Raw genomic sequence first — 15,107 nt, forward strand, 5'->3', positions numbered from 1 at the left:
ACCCGCACCACTTAAGAACTCCACCATTCACTTTCTGGAAGAGCCTCACACCCGGCACACGTGCATGTTAACTGCCTCACATCAGCCACCTGTACTATCAGCGGCCGACGCAGTCATGGAGACCCATGATCATGGCCCTCCTAGGAGGGCATCCTGTTCGCCAGGGCTCGAGCTACCCAACTACGGGAACCGACATCTCCTGGGATGTTACACCACCGAAAAGCGTATGTGCTAAATCACGGGTGGTCGCTGTCTAGAAGAAAAGTTCTCTCCTCTGCGAAGCAGAGGATTCTTTGCAACCGGATTGGCCCGGGAGGCGGCACAGAACGCCCCTTCTTGGTCACTTCTAGGTCCCAGACTGCTTCACCCACGGCCTGAGTGATAGGGGCTCATGACACATAGTCACTGGCTAACTTCCCATTTCACTCTACGTGATGGAAGTTCCAGCCAACTGTTCTCATTTCCGATGCCTCACAAAAAACAGCCCTTTTCTTTCTGAGGTTAAGTTACTTCAGGAGTGAGGTCGGGGGCTTCCACAAATCTATGCAGGTATTTTCTTTTGACGCAAGCACAGAACCCACAGAAAGCTTACATTTTTCCAGTGTCTGCTTTCCTGCAACCATACACTTCACCAAATCCTCCTCGTCCAATGATTCTATGCACGCTGAAATCATTCATGGTCAACTGTGAATTCAAAACACGATACGAAAACACAGAACTGCATTAAAATCATGCTGTTGTTTTCATGCAACACACAGTTACCAAAAGAGCAATTCTGACAGCGGGATCTGCCCTTTCTGCGACTGATTCCCCGGGCTGCAAGACGAGATGGGCAAGGCTGCAAGACTTTCTAGAACCTCCATGTGCTCCACCCTCAAAGCGCACAAAAGGGAGGCGAGTGGGACGAGGACAGAGTGGGAGCCGAGTCAGGTCGTTTTTCCGCTCTCCTGCGTTTTAGGTCGTAAGCCGTATGCCCCGAACACAGGGGAGTGTGAAATTTCTAGTCCAAATGAAAAGCCACCTCAGCTACTCTGAAGCCGGAAGTGTGGGAACAGCTCAGCAATTCCAGGAACTGTCACGGTAAAAAAAAGTAAGTCTACATCGAGGGCATCTATGTTTTCCTAACGGCGGGCCATATGATGAGAAAACTCGGCGGGTGCCGGCCATGTGAATTTTTTATCGATAACGTCAGGGAATCGCTAGGACTCATGCTGGGCATGTGAGCATGAAACAAGACCCGAAGTAGGAGGAAAGTGTATAAAGAGGCTTCATTCATAAGCCCGTTCCTTGTGTCAGGATCTCAGCAATGCCCCACCTCCCAAGTAGCTTTAACAGTCTTCGATGGTACAAAGGCAGACAGTGAGCCCGGTGTCTAAAGGGGTAGTCGGAAAAGAGCAAACACCTTAGTAGCTTACGCATGCTGGCAAGTTAAGGGTCAGGTTCCTGAAGGGTTCCCCCCACACAGCCCTTGAAACACGTTTGCAGCCACAGCTAACTGGGCCCACAGGCCTCACATCTGATGCTCAAGGGGACAGACAGCAGGACATGAGCGCCCGGGGTCTGCTGAAGGAGGAGAAGCGTGAGAAAGCTCTATGGCAAATACAGAAGATATTTTTGAAAAATGTGTGATTTCCCTCTTGTTTCTACAATCCTGCCAGGAACTGTGAAAGAAAGGGGAAGTTTAAAAAAAAAAAAAAAAAAAAAAAAAAAATAAAAAAAAAAAACCACACACACACACAACTGCTTCTCCCAATGGTATCCTCAAGTTAAAAAAAAAAAAAAATCCAGTTGATGATTTTTCTTACTCACAAATGGACATGAAGGGGAAGGTAAAAGAGGCTGTATCAAGAAACAAGGGTATGGGGCACCTGGGTGGCTCAGCTGATTTAGCGTCTGACTATGGCTCAGGTCACGATCTTCGGGTTTGTGAGTTCAAGCGCCGCGTCAGGCTCTGTGCTGACGGCTCTGTGTCTGCCTTTCTCTCTGTCCCTCCCCCACTCGCGCTCTCTTTCTCAAAATAAATAAATAAATAAATAAATAAATAAATAAACAAACATTAAAAAAAATTAAAAAAAAAAAAAGGAGGGTTCTAAAAGTGAAGCAGGGGGCATGCCCCAGAACTTGAGGTTGAAAGCTGGAAGCAGATGAGCCTTTCGGGAAATGTGTGTTACAAAGTAGCCGGTTTCTGAGGACTGCTTTTCTCACTCTCAAAAATATAAAAAAAATAATAATAAATTTAAAAAAAAGGAGATGAAACCTTGGGCTAATAAGAGATGCCATCATTCTTATGACAAGATTAGACCTAATAATAAGAAAGAGAAGAGACTCTTTACCAGGATGCCGAAAGACAAGAGCATGCGGGAAGCACATTCTGTAGGAGACTTGTATTTTTTACTACTATTTCTGTGGGTCAGTCACTGCTTAAAATACCCTTTCTTAACTAAATAAACACATCCTTATATGAATGGGAAAAAAGAGAATTAAACCTCGAACTGTTTATGAAACCGGGTACGGGGGGATGAATTCTTCTTACGTTAAAGCTGTAAGGGAGACATCTGTTAGTGGCGCATTACCCGTGGGAGTGTGCTCCGGGATAAAGTATTTTCTCACGAAGTTAAGCCAGAGGAAGTTTTTATTTAAAAAAAAGGGGGGGGGAGAATTAAGAGGATACTCACATGGATGTTTAATTCTACGTTTTTCCACTGGCAAAATCGGGTGAACTTGTCACTAAAAAAAGAATATAATAATGGTCACTGAAGAGTCACGTGTCACAGGAGTCGGGTTGACTGGGCAATGTTAACAGACAACCTCGGACGGAACACCTGTGTTGCTTCTTGACCAGAGGCATGTTTTCTTCAACATGTTTTTCGCAAAGCATTCCCCAGGATTCGCGGCTTTATTTTACGATTCAGGTGAAAGACGGCGTGTTCCCCTTAAACTGTGGTTACTGCGTCTTTATCTGAATCGGCACCGTCCAAGAGAAGGCCTAACGTGAGCCACGCTGGTAGTTTAATCGAATACCGTTACTTTCCTGAACCCCAGTACAGCAAAAAAACTATCATCTCAACACGTAATCGGTATAAAATTAGTAGCGAGGCATTCTACAACCTAGTTCCTACATTTGGTTTTGAAACTTAAGTGTGTATTTTGCACTTGGAGCCCGTCTTCATTCACACTCGTCACGCCGGTCATTTCAAGTGCTCAGGAGTCACACGTGGCTAGTGGCTACCATGCCGCTCTAAAGCGACAAGAAAATTAGTATTCGTAAAGAATTCTAAGAACAGCAGACACCCCATGGGGCTTTTCATGTGCAAGGCCCTGGTCAATGAAGATGCCCATTCCGCAGCAGAGGAGACCCAGGCGTGGCCAAGGTCACACAAGTGAGAGGAGTGGTGGGGCCAGACCTGAACCCAGACCCAGCACTGTTGCTCCAAGACACAAATGCTGTAGGCGAAAAAGCCCCTGAGGCTAGAATCGCAAGATGCGCCAAGTCCTACTGAGCCGATTTGCTCCCACAATTTACTCAACTGCGTGATGAATAGATTTTTCTTCTAGGAAGTAAGAAAAATACCTATCCCCACACCTATTTTAATACAGACATGATTTTCATTAATTAATGAGCAACGCCGTCTAAGGGGTGTGTTTTAAAACATTTTTTCAAAAGAATTGCATTCTTGATTGAAAGCTCCTCAAAGGCAAAGAATATTCTTGGTGACTGCTGGATTTCACGTAGCCCCTGGCACAATTCCTTACACAGGCACAGTATCCAGGGTTCTTTGAATGCATGAATGAATGAATGAATGAATGAGAGAGAGAGAGAAAGGGAGAGGTGGGCGGAGGGAGAGAGTACTTATGAAATGCACGGTACAGGAATTATCAGCACTGTAACAGAATGCCTTAAGGCATCTAAATATCCCAGTTTCCTGGGGGTTTCATTTAATATGCCTTCTTAGGATCTTTTAAAAATATTGCTGAGGCTAATATAATCACGTTGAAAATCAAAAGCAGAAGAACTCTTTACAATTCTGAGGCATCTTTTGTCAATGAATCTAAAATGAAGCTTACAGAGTGTTTCACTGATCTCCCTATCATCTCTGTGGGGTTAGTCAAATTATATTTGGACAGTTTCTGAAAGTTATTTCAAACGTTTTGGTTTTTTTTAAAGCATGATGAGGCCAACAAGCAAACACACACTGGGGTGCTCTCTGTGCTTACACCATGGCCGTGCCTTTGAAATTCACTTGGTGTGTTGGCCCAGCTCCTACTCCCTTCCCTCATGAATTCTCGAGCTCAGAGCTGGCAACAGGGGCTGGTGATCCGGAGATTTACAAAATTTACAAGATTTACAAACTTGCAAACTAGCTGGGGAAGATTAACAACCTGGGAGAGAACCATCCTGCTGACCAAGAGAAGAGGGAACCAAATCCCAACACATACCCTGCCCTAAAAGAACACCCCCCCCAAAAAAAAGGAACACCCTCAAACTCCCATTTTGCCCTTGAGGTATGGGTTTGCTGTAACAAGCTCTTCTTTAGGAAGTACAGATAGCCCCCAGGGTGTCCGGGGTCAGTCATGTGTCCATGGAGGTTCTCTGAGTGCTATTTTTGGTCAATACCTAAAGCTGGAATTGGGCACTTCCTGATAGAAGAGGAACTAGGGCTGAGGACAGAGCAGAGCCTGGGCAACAGAGGGCTCCTGACAGCCAGCGCCCTTGCAGATGATATATGGCCACCCCAAAGGGAAGAGCAGAGGTTAAAGATACAAAAACAACCGGGGTGCAGTGCGGGCAGGGTGTAGGGTAAGCATTTTTAACCCCAATCTGTGACTCGGGCTTAAGACTGCTGGGCACTTGAAGTTCACTGCCTGACGGAAGCTCACATCCCAGATTCAGCCCCGCCTGGAACTTAGCCCTGGGGCCCTGCCTGCTTCAAGTGAAGGCACAGACCGGCCAAGGCACTGCTGAAGATTTCCTCATTATTACCAGGCTGCAGTGCAGGCCCTTGAGAGACGGCCTTCACCGTGAGACCCTCGGGGAGTGTGGCCAGTCCCGCCGAGGCCAAAGGCTACAAGGTTCTATTTATGGAGTGCCCACGCTTTTCAAAACCCAAACACGAAACTCTAGGTCTGACAACGGAGTTTTTAAATTCTCATTTGAGACTGTGGTCGCAGAAAAAGAACCCAGGACGGTGTAAAAATGAAGAAATTCGCTTTTAAAAAGGATTTACATGATACGGTGAATAGTTTCAGAAAAGATGATTTCAGAAAATCCAGTACACGTGCTGGCCTAAAGCGCAAACAGCTGGTGTGTGTGTGTGTGTGTGTGTGTGTGTGTGTGTGTGTGTGTGTGTGCGCTCGTGTGTGTAAATGCAAACAGCTGGTGTGGGGGGTGGCACTAAGAGCCAAAGGCTCGACCAGCAGGGAGAAAAGTGACAGGCAGGCTGGCCTGGTGGCTCATGAAAGAACCTAAGGGCAAAGAGCTACAGGACGCCCCCCCTCCGAGTTTTATGCCCATCCCTGGCTTTTACGATCACGTAAAAGCTCTCAGCTGACCCAAGAGTTGGAAAGGTCAGATTTTCGAACTAACGGAGATGGAGACAGCGCGGGCAGGCCTCCCGCTGAAACCCAGCCAGCCTAGCCCCTCGGAATAAACTACTGCTTTCTGGCAAAGTCTCTGCTCCTGCTCAGAGAAGTGTAATAATCATTTGTATGCATATTCGCTTCCCCCAAGTACTGACTCTACTCCAGGATAAAATTGTCTCTTGAACTCTAGTGGAATCACACCACCACGTTTTTTGTTTTGTTTTGTTTTGTTTAATTACTTTAGTTCAGAGACTATGGGGAGGGGGGGAGCAAAAAACCGCGGTGAAGAAGCATTTGTTTTTAAAGGGCAATTATGGAACAGCTGCGGGGCTGCTCCAGCACTGAGACACAATCATCATGTCGCTTGTCGAGAAATTAGCCGAGTCTGTGGAGAAGAGCACGGTCTGTGCGAATGCAAATTCGGTTTCAGAAAAGCCCCAATCCCAGCAGTGCCTGTTCACAGAGGAATACTCGAAATCCTGATGTTTGCCCGACTGCTGGGTGACTGAAAGGGCACTTTTGCAGGCAGCACCGAATGCGTTCAGGGTTTTGTAGGACAAGCACACATGTATAGTCTGAGTCACTCAAAGGGAACGTACTTAGCAGGGATCGCAATAATGTATATGAGCACAGACGTCTGCCTGGACCCTTCAGTTCCATTACATGAGGAATCAAGTGCAGGCCTGATCCACTTTCGGGGGCAGGATCTCAAAGTGCAAACCAAGGAATGAGGTTAACGGAACAGGGCTTGCATTAGCAAAGGTGTCCCAATAAGCGACTTTTAATGTTGTGGTTCCATAGTCTACTTAAACTTTAGACCATTTTGAAGCTAAAGAGATTCAAAATGAAGAGACATTAAGATATGTGAATCCTAAATAATACTTTAAACTACTGAGGTAACAGTCTAAGGCTAAGCCTGGCGCATAGTATGTGCTCAGTTAAGTACTTGTCAAATGAACAAATCAGCACACATTTTAATAAGGACAGAGCTCACTGGGTAAAAGGAGATACACCTGTACGAGATTTTATATATATATATAAATGTGTTAAAATAACATTCTAGCAAGTATCCCCCCCCAGAAATGTCAGGCACATACGTGAAGTTTCATACCTTTCCATAAATTTTTGGAAAATGTTGCCTCGGAGACTTTCACAAATTTCTTCTATGTAGGGCTGGAAAGGACGGAAAAGAAATTCCACACTGCGTAAATAGGAACCCATAACACAAACTGATGGGACTTGGACTGGTGGGAGTTCCCACTCTTCCACTTGCCCTTGTCGGTGCTTGCCCCGTTTTTTGTTTTTTTTTTGTTTGTTTGTTTGTTTGTTTGTTTTTTTATTTTTGGGACAGAGAGAGACAGAGCATGAACGGGGGAGGGGCAGAGAGAGAGGGAGACACAGAATCGGAAACAGGCTCCAGGCTCCGAGCCATCAGCCCAGAGCCCGACGCGGGGCTCGAACCCCCGGACCGCGAGATCGTGACCTGGCTGAAGTCGGATGCTTAACCGACTGCGCCACCCAGGCGCCCCAACTTGCCCCGTTTTTAATAACAGATTCATCACCGCGATTGTTTACTTAACAGTTATCTGCACTATTCAACTGCGAGTTCCAGGAAGGTAAGGACAGGTCTGTCCTGTTTGCCACCGAATCCTTACGGCCTGGCATGGTTCCTGGAAAGTCACAGAGGCTTCCCGGGTGACCAGGGTTGGTTTTCCGGGTGTGTGACCCATGCAGCCCCATAGGGCTGGCACCCAAAAGGGCCCACTGCTTGGTTTGGGGCCCTGCTATCGCCATCTTGAAATTCTTAATTTCTGACCAAGGGGCCCACGTCTTTCATGCTGCGCTGGTCTCTGGAAGTTACACAGCACATTTTGTTAATTAATAAGTGTTGCTACTCAGCATCGATACTGAGTTTTAAAGACTAAAAGCTAATGGATCCATGGAGTAAATGGGTTTTTTGTAATTAGCTATTTTACTTATTGACTTTCTACCTCACATAATCATAGGGATAAAGACAACCATGGGGAAGAGTTAATCCCTCTCCTCATTTTGCACATAACGGAGGCTGGGGCACTGCGGGCAGGTGCTATCCCATGGTCTCTGAGCAAATTCATGGCTAGACCAAGATTAAGGGCTCCTGGCTCATTTGTGCAGTGCATGTCCCTTTACAGAGAACAATCTGCAGGGGACCCTTGTATAACAGGAGTCTGAACCACATAAGTCCGCTTATAGATTGATTTCTTACAGTACAATATTGTAAATGCATTTCCTTATACTTTTCTTAATGTTTTTTCTCTAGCTTATTATAAAAATACAGAATAGAATATATATGACATACAAAGTAGGTGTTAATCAACTTTTTATGTGACCAGTAAGACTCCTGGTCAATAGCAGGCCATCAGTAAAGTTTGGGGGTGGGAATCAAACGTTATAAGTGGATTTTCGACTACAGGGGGGTCAGCGCCCCTATTCCCTATGTAGTTCAAGGGTCAGCTGTATGTATTTTGAAGTACTTTTGCCTTACCTGGAAAAGAGTGGATGTCACTTGTTTCTTGGATAGGTGACTTTGTACATGTTCTACAGCTTGCTTTGAGAACGGCTTTTTTATTAAGAAAAAAAATCAGAAAACAGTTATTTTTTTTTCCACAAATATAAAACATAAACCTATGTTACACAATACCACAACATATAATTTAACACAATTACTAGGCAGGAACCTATGGTAGTTATGTTGACGTGCATTCTTTAGAAATCAGTTGGATATTTATGGGCAATCCAAACAGGTGCTTGTCCCTCTGAGCTTCTAGAATTCTTAGACGCCGTGTCGAGAAGGATGATGAGCATGGGGCACCTGACCGACATATCTAGTCCCACAAGAATTTAAGATTAACTGTGATGTTAAAAAAAAAAAAAAAAAGTGTAAAGAAGTTTACTATCACTTTATTAAATGCATATATCCCTTAATTAGCTAATAATGAGGGTCCTGAGAACATACAAATTCTACTAGATAAGACCAAACAAATGCATGAAAATACACGTAAGAGTTAAATGTCAGGACTACAAAGCTAATCCAGGGTGGTAGAGGGCTGGAGGTTAAGGGAAGTCTTGCCGTGACCATGGCAGAGGGGAACTGGCTCTGGAAGAATAAAGCCTACACCAACAAGAAGTATACATTCTATTCTCCCCCCAGACTTCCAATTACATCTTTTTTAATAATGCGCTCTAAGAAGGAAAGCTTCACATGCACCTTATACTGCCGAAAAACCTGCTGAATTGCTGAGCTACATGACAACTAATTTCCGAGGCATCCCCACAGAACATCGGGCATTTTCCAAGGTTCAGCCATTCTTTGGCAAGGTAGCAAGGCACAGAGCATCGACCATTTAGCTCCAGCTCAGGATTCCTGTCTACTACGGGGCGCCTGGGTGGCCCAGTTGGTTAAGCCCACTGGCTCTTGATTTGGGCTCGGGTCATGATGCCGTGGTTTGTGAGTTCGAGCCCCACATCGGGCTCTGCGCTGACAGCACAGAGGCCGCTCGGGATTCTCTCTCTCTCTCTCTCTCTCCCTCTCTCTGCCCCTCCCCTGTTTGCGCATGCTCTCTCTCTCTCTCTCTCAAAATAAATAAATAAACATTAAAAAACAAAAAGAAATGCATGCCACAAGAGGTGCCACCTTTAGCCACAGTTATTCATGTGTCAGTTAAGACGGTGAATGGCACAATAAATACAGAGGCACCAAAATAAACCATGATCCTGGCCAGTGCCGTCCGCTGGAACTTTCTGCAATGGCAGCAATGGTGTGAACCTGTGCTGTCCAATACTGGAGCCACCAGCCAGTGTGGCTATTGAGCACTTGAAATGTGGCTTGCGAGGAACTGAGAAGTTAAATTTTTAACTCCATTGGATTTTAATGGAGTTTACACAGCCACCTGTGGCTCCTGTACTGGACACAGCAGGCCAGAACCATGGGGCCACTCCTTTAGAAAATTCTCTCAGAGACATTACATGTTAAAAAAAAAAAATTAACATTTATTCATTTTTTGAGAGACAGAGAGACAGTATGAGCGGGGGAGGGACAGAGAGAGAGGGAACACAGAATCTGAAGCAGGCTCCCGGCTCCCAGCCATCAGCACAGAGCCTGACGCCGGGCTCGAACTCACCAACAGCGGGATCGTGACCTGAGCCGAAGTCAGATGCTTAACTGACTGAACCACTCAGGCGGCCCACGTGATAAATTTTTATTACTAATTATTCCACTCACTCCTGGTGGAATAGTTTCCTAGGAACCTAGTTTATCGCAATGACCAAATGGATTATTTATCTGATTTACACTCGGGGGGGGGGGGGGATATTTCCACTGTCTATTTAGCTATTAATAAAATTAATGTAATAATTATGCTCTTCCTCATGAATCCACAGAAGCCATTTAAAATTTATGTTGATCAATATTTGATTAGCCTAATTATTTAAAGGAGAGCCACACTAACAACAATAACAATAAAGCTTAATTTCCTTTAGAAAGTCTAGAACTGAGACCAGCCCTTTCTTCTGCTTATCTGAAGGAGCTGTTAATGTTATTTGCCTCGTTCTTCTTCGCCGTGAAAGATCTGCTTTCGGAAATACACTCGGAGGAGACAAAGCAACAGCTCTGTATCAGGGTTACCAGGAGACAAATGACAGAAGAGAAGAGACAGGTCCCGTCCCCGGGGACTCCTGTTGGATTTTTAAACTTCTTCCTCCCATTTGGGTTTCTCTCTGGGAACTCTGCAAGCTGTCTCCTACCCATCCTGGAGGAACAGGACACAAAGAAAGACTCACATGCGAACAAGACAGCAGCTCCTTCATGATGTACTTGTCATAAATTTGCCGGCTCCTGCAAAGGCGGTCTTCTTCATTCTCAAGCTTCTCGTATTCTTTTATCTAGATTTTTCAAAGTTAGCATGGTTAGGTACGTCTTCCCAGAAAACTCGCTTTATTAAAAGATATTACTTGCCCGGGAAAAACTACTTCCACAGGAGATTAAGGCAAATTGCTGAACCCGCTACTCCACCGGAAACAACCACTTCTAACGTTAGACGAATGAAGTTGGGATCATTTAAATGCAACTTGAAACATACAAATGAGTTTTTTCCTATGATGAACCTCATCACTTAAATTTAGAAGCACAATACCAGGAAACAAATATTGCCATGGCTACAATTATCTTACAATATACCAGCCCGGGACCATTCATCCTTGCCAATTCTCCTTTCCAGAGCAAAACCCATTTAAATCTGGCTGTAATTCAGTTCTAAGGCTTATGACGGGGGTCGTTCTCACTCAGCTACGGCATTACAAAACAAAAGAAAAAAATATATATATATATATGTATTGCCACGATTCCTGCAAAGAGATTTTTTTTAAAAAACCAATTGAATGCTTTAGAAAGGCATTGACCCATAGAAGGAAGCATTGGTTTTTCAGGTTTGAGCCTCAGCCGCACAATAAAAGTGTTAACAGACAGGTACCTTCAAACAGTCTATACAGGGAAGCTAATCGGAATGGTGAGGATAGGCCAAATAATAAAAAATATGCTTTAGAAACACTTGCCTTATGTCGAAAATGGCCCCAATCACTCCAATCTGATAACAGAAGCTCCTGCATCACAGGAGTTGCTTTTATTTATTTAAAGAAATACTTCTAATCCAAAAGACAGGAGAACGAGAACACAAATGAAACACGGAGTTAGCAGGAGGACTGCAGCAAAGATCTTCAATATAATCATTAACTGCTACGTATGACTTACTTTTGGGAACAAAGCGTTTTCAACAGACAGACAGTTGTTTACATGGACTTTTCACAATATCTGAGAGTTCTTTATTCCAGGATGACACAACAGAAATGAAAGTTACCTTTTTACAGGATAGGCTGGGTTAGATCATTTTGAAATCAAAACCAGTAAATCCTAGAATTTCCGATAAAGACGGGGCACAGCTGACAGGGAGTGGGTGTGTGTGTGAAATACTGAGGTCCCGGATGAGGGCCAGCTGGTTGACACCCAGAGAAATGACTGGGGTCATCGTATTATCCTGAAATACCACCAGTGTTACAACGAGGTGGCTGGGATTCACAAGTCTGTGACTGCCAGGGCTTAGAATGGAGTCTTGTTGGAACAGACAATAAAGTCTCCCTTGAAGGCAGGCGGACTGGGGTAGGCTATATACCCCACCCAACCAGAAAAGACTGTTCGAATGAAGCAGCAACCCAGCAATGTTGGCGTAGCCAAAGAATCCGGGCTTAACGACTGTGAGTCAATTCAGAAAAACAAGTCTAAGGAGTTCAAATACCATGCTGGATGCAAATATGGCAGCTGTGAGGCAACAGAAACCAGACACCAAAATCCGAAGTAGAGTCAGAAAACAAACAGAGGATCTGGCTTGGTTGATTACTTTTGTTGTTTTAATATTAGGTAGGTCCGTAGGTCAGTGCAGAATTCTGGGATAGAAGAGGTTCACGGAAACGTTTCTACCTAAACAAGTAAATGAACTCAAGAAATTGTAAGCCTTCATGGAATTATTATCCTAGATAACAAATGTAATGAAATATAAGTCTATGTTCCTGGGGGCCTCAAAAGCAAGTTGACACCTGTTTAAACAAATGCTGATGCCATGGGAAGTTTTCCATGAACTGTAGCAATCCGACCACATGAAACATTCTTGTTTCTCGGGCAAATGATATGCTGAACCACAATACTAGCTTTATTAAGAGCCTTGTAGCTCATGAACTCCCAACCTGAACAACAGAAAAGGTAACTCTCAGTAGGCAAAGTAAGAGCCTCAAGTGTCTGTGGCTGTAATTCAAAATTCACTTTCTATTATCAGGAGGACCACTAACTAGAGAACATGCAGTCAACTATCTGTCAATGTAGCCAGGATGATCTTATTGTAGCCTATGCATGGAAAATGCCACACCTCCAACTGGGGCAGTTAGGTGGACCAGGTAACCTGAGCAAGCAGAGGCCTGAGTTCAAGGTGAAAAGTCTCCCCTTGCGCAGGCAAGAAGCGTGGTGGTCATCGATGACGAACGTTCGCTGATCGTGTGGTCCCGTTCTGCCTGGGTTTTTACAAAGTTCACAGCTGAACACGCAGCCTCAATAACCAGAACCGTGAGGGCATGCAACTTCTGGTCCCCAGCTCCACTTTCTTACTACCATTTCGTTGAGATGGCCTTGTAAAGCCACTGATGGCTTCTGCAACAACCATACATTCTATACTATACTATACGCTCACCTTCGTGAGGGATCAGAAGTACAAACATAACCGGGAAGGAGCACCAAACAGAAGCTGGCAAGTAGGAGAGGATATTCTCGAAAATAAACAGCAAGAGAGAGGGAGCTCCAAAATTCTGTGTGTGAAAACTCTGCCAAGATCTCTGTTGGACCCTATAATGACCTGCGAGCATAGCAGATCCAAAGCAGTCCAGATAAGGCTACAAGAATTGGACAAGATTCGGCTGTTACTCATAAGACAGAGCTTTTGAAAACTGAGTTCAAATTAATTGCTAAAACAAAAAATCACTACCCTTTCGAGACGCATACAGAATTTAGAGTACATATCTATAATATATTAATCCCAATGTACAAAACACAATCCAAAACTATCCTACACATCGGGGCACCTGGGTGGCTCAGTCGGTTGAGTGACTATTGATTTTGGCTCAGGTCATGATCCGAGGGTTGGGGGATCGAGCCCCATGGTGGGCTCCACGCTGGGTGTGGAGTCTGCTTAGGATTCTCTCTCTCTTTCCCTCTGCCCCTCTCCCCAACTCAATGCTCTCTCTCTCTCTCTCTCTCTCTCTCTCAAAAATAAAGAAAGTAAAATAAAAATAAGAAAGCAAATTATTCTACATACCAAGAAACAGGAAAATGTGGCCCACACACTCTAAGAGAACAGACCATAAATGAAGACCATTCTGAGATTACTCTGGTGTTGGAATTACCAGACAAGGATTTGATGCAGCTTTATAACTATACTTCAAAGACGTAACAGAAAATATACATAAAATGAATAAAAAGATAGGAAATAGCAGAAGAAACATATTAACTATGGGAAAAACCAAATGGCAATTTTAAGACTAAAAAACACATTTGAAATAAAACCTTCAATGGATGGACATAACAGAGATGCCAAAAGAGTCGATGAATGTGAAGAAAGATCCATAGAAATTTACCCCCACAGAAAGAAAAAATATTTGGGGACAAACACTGAATAGGGCAGCAGTGATATTCAGTATAATATCCAAAAATCAAATACACATATAGTTGGAATCTCAGAAAGAGGGGAAAGAGAGATTGAGGTAGAAAAAATGCTTTAAGGGGTGCCAGGGTAGCACAGTCAGTTAAGGATCCAACTTCTTTTGTTAATGTTTGTTTATTTTTGAGAGAGAGAGACAGAGAGAGAGAGACAGAGAGAGAGAGACAGAGAGACAGAGTGCAAGCAGGGGAGGGGCAGAGAGAGAGGGAGACACAGAATCCGAAGCAGGCTCCAGGCTCCGAGCTGTCAGCACAGAGCCCGACGCGGGGCTTGAACTCACAGACTGTGAGATCGTGACCTAAGCCGAAGTCGGACGCTCAACCAGTTGAGCCACCCAAGCACCCCAAGCATCCGGCTCTTGAGCTCAGCTCAGGTCTTGATCTTAGGGTTGTGAGTTCAAACCCCATTTGGGCTCTGCCCTGGGCGTGGAGACTACGTAAAAAAAAATGCTTTAAGAGTAATGGTCCAAATTTTACTAGATTTGATGAAAGATAATAAATTTACAGATTTCAAGAAAGTCAGCAAACTCTACAAAGGATAAACAAAATATCTAAAATTACTCCATTAAAATACAGATTGTCAGAAATGGGGGAGGGGGTGCTGAGCAAGATATTTTTATATTTGTCTCAATGAAACACACTTAATATATAAAAACACTGGTTAGAAGTAGAAGGGGAAAGATGTATCATGAAAACAGGAAGCCTAAGAGACTGAATGGCTATAATAATGTCCAGTGAAGTCATCTTTAAGACCAAGACTATGACTGGCAATGAGGAGGGACATTTCATAGGAAAACACATAACATCATAAACACATATGCACCTAATAACAGAGCTTCAAAATACATTTTAAAAATGACGAGAAAAAGAATAGACAATTCTACAGAGTTGGAGATTTTTGTCACCCTTCTCTCAGCAACTGATAGAACAACTAGATCTAAAATCAGTAAAGAGGGGCACCGGGTGGCTCACTCAGTTAAGTGTCCGACTCCATTTCAGCTCAGGTCATGATCTCATGGGTACATGAGTTCAAGCCCTGAGTCTGGCTCTGTGCTGATAGCTTGGGATTCTCTCTCTCTGCCTCTCCCCCTGCTCGTGCTCTCTCTCCCTCTCAAAATAAATAAATAAACTTTAAAAAAAATAATTTAAAAACTCAGTAAAGATGCAGAAGGTCTGTCCTATCAACCCCCTTAATGTTAATTGATATTTAGAGAATATTCACTTAACACTCCCATCT

General features: G+C 44.0%; 1 protein-coding gene across 3 annotated transcripts in view; it reads right to left on the minus strand.

The window, feature by feature from the left end:
- Positions 1-15,107, minus strand: part of GRK3 (G protein-coupled receptor kinase 3) — a 103,344-nt gene that overhangs the window by 46,000 nt on the left and 42,237 nt on the right. For all 3 annotated transcript variants that reach the window (XM_040463906.1, XM_040463907.1, XM_040463908.1), the window contains 5 exons: positions 10,399-10,500; positions 8,105-8,179; positions 6,692-6,753; positions 2,676-2,727; positions 593-684 (listed from right to left, as the gene is read on the minus strand). In XM_040463906.1, the coding sequence (XP_040319840.1) occupies positions 593-684; positions 2,676-2,727; positions 6,692-6,753; positions 8,105-8,179; positions 10,399-10,500 (383 nt within the window). The remainder of the gene's footprint in view (positions 1-592; positions 685-2,675; positions 2,728-6,691; positions 6,754-8,104; positions 8,180-10,398; positions 10,501-15,107) is intronic.

The sequence above is a fragment of the Herpailurus yagouaroundi genome, unplaced genomic scaffold (genome assembly GCF_014898765.1).
Source record: "Herpailurus yagouaroundi ecotype Mexico unplaced genomic scaffold, PumYag 428, whole genome shotgun sequence".
NCBI classification, from domain to species: Eukaryota; Metazoa; Chordata; class Mammalia; order Carnivora; family Felidae; genus Herpailurus; species Herpailurus yagouaroundi.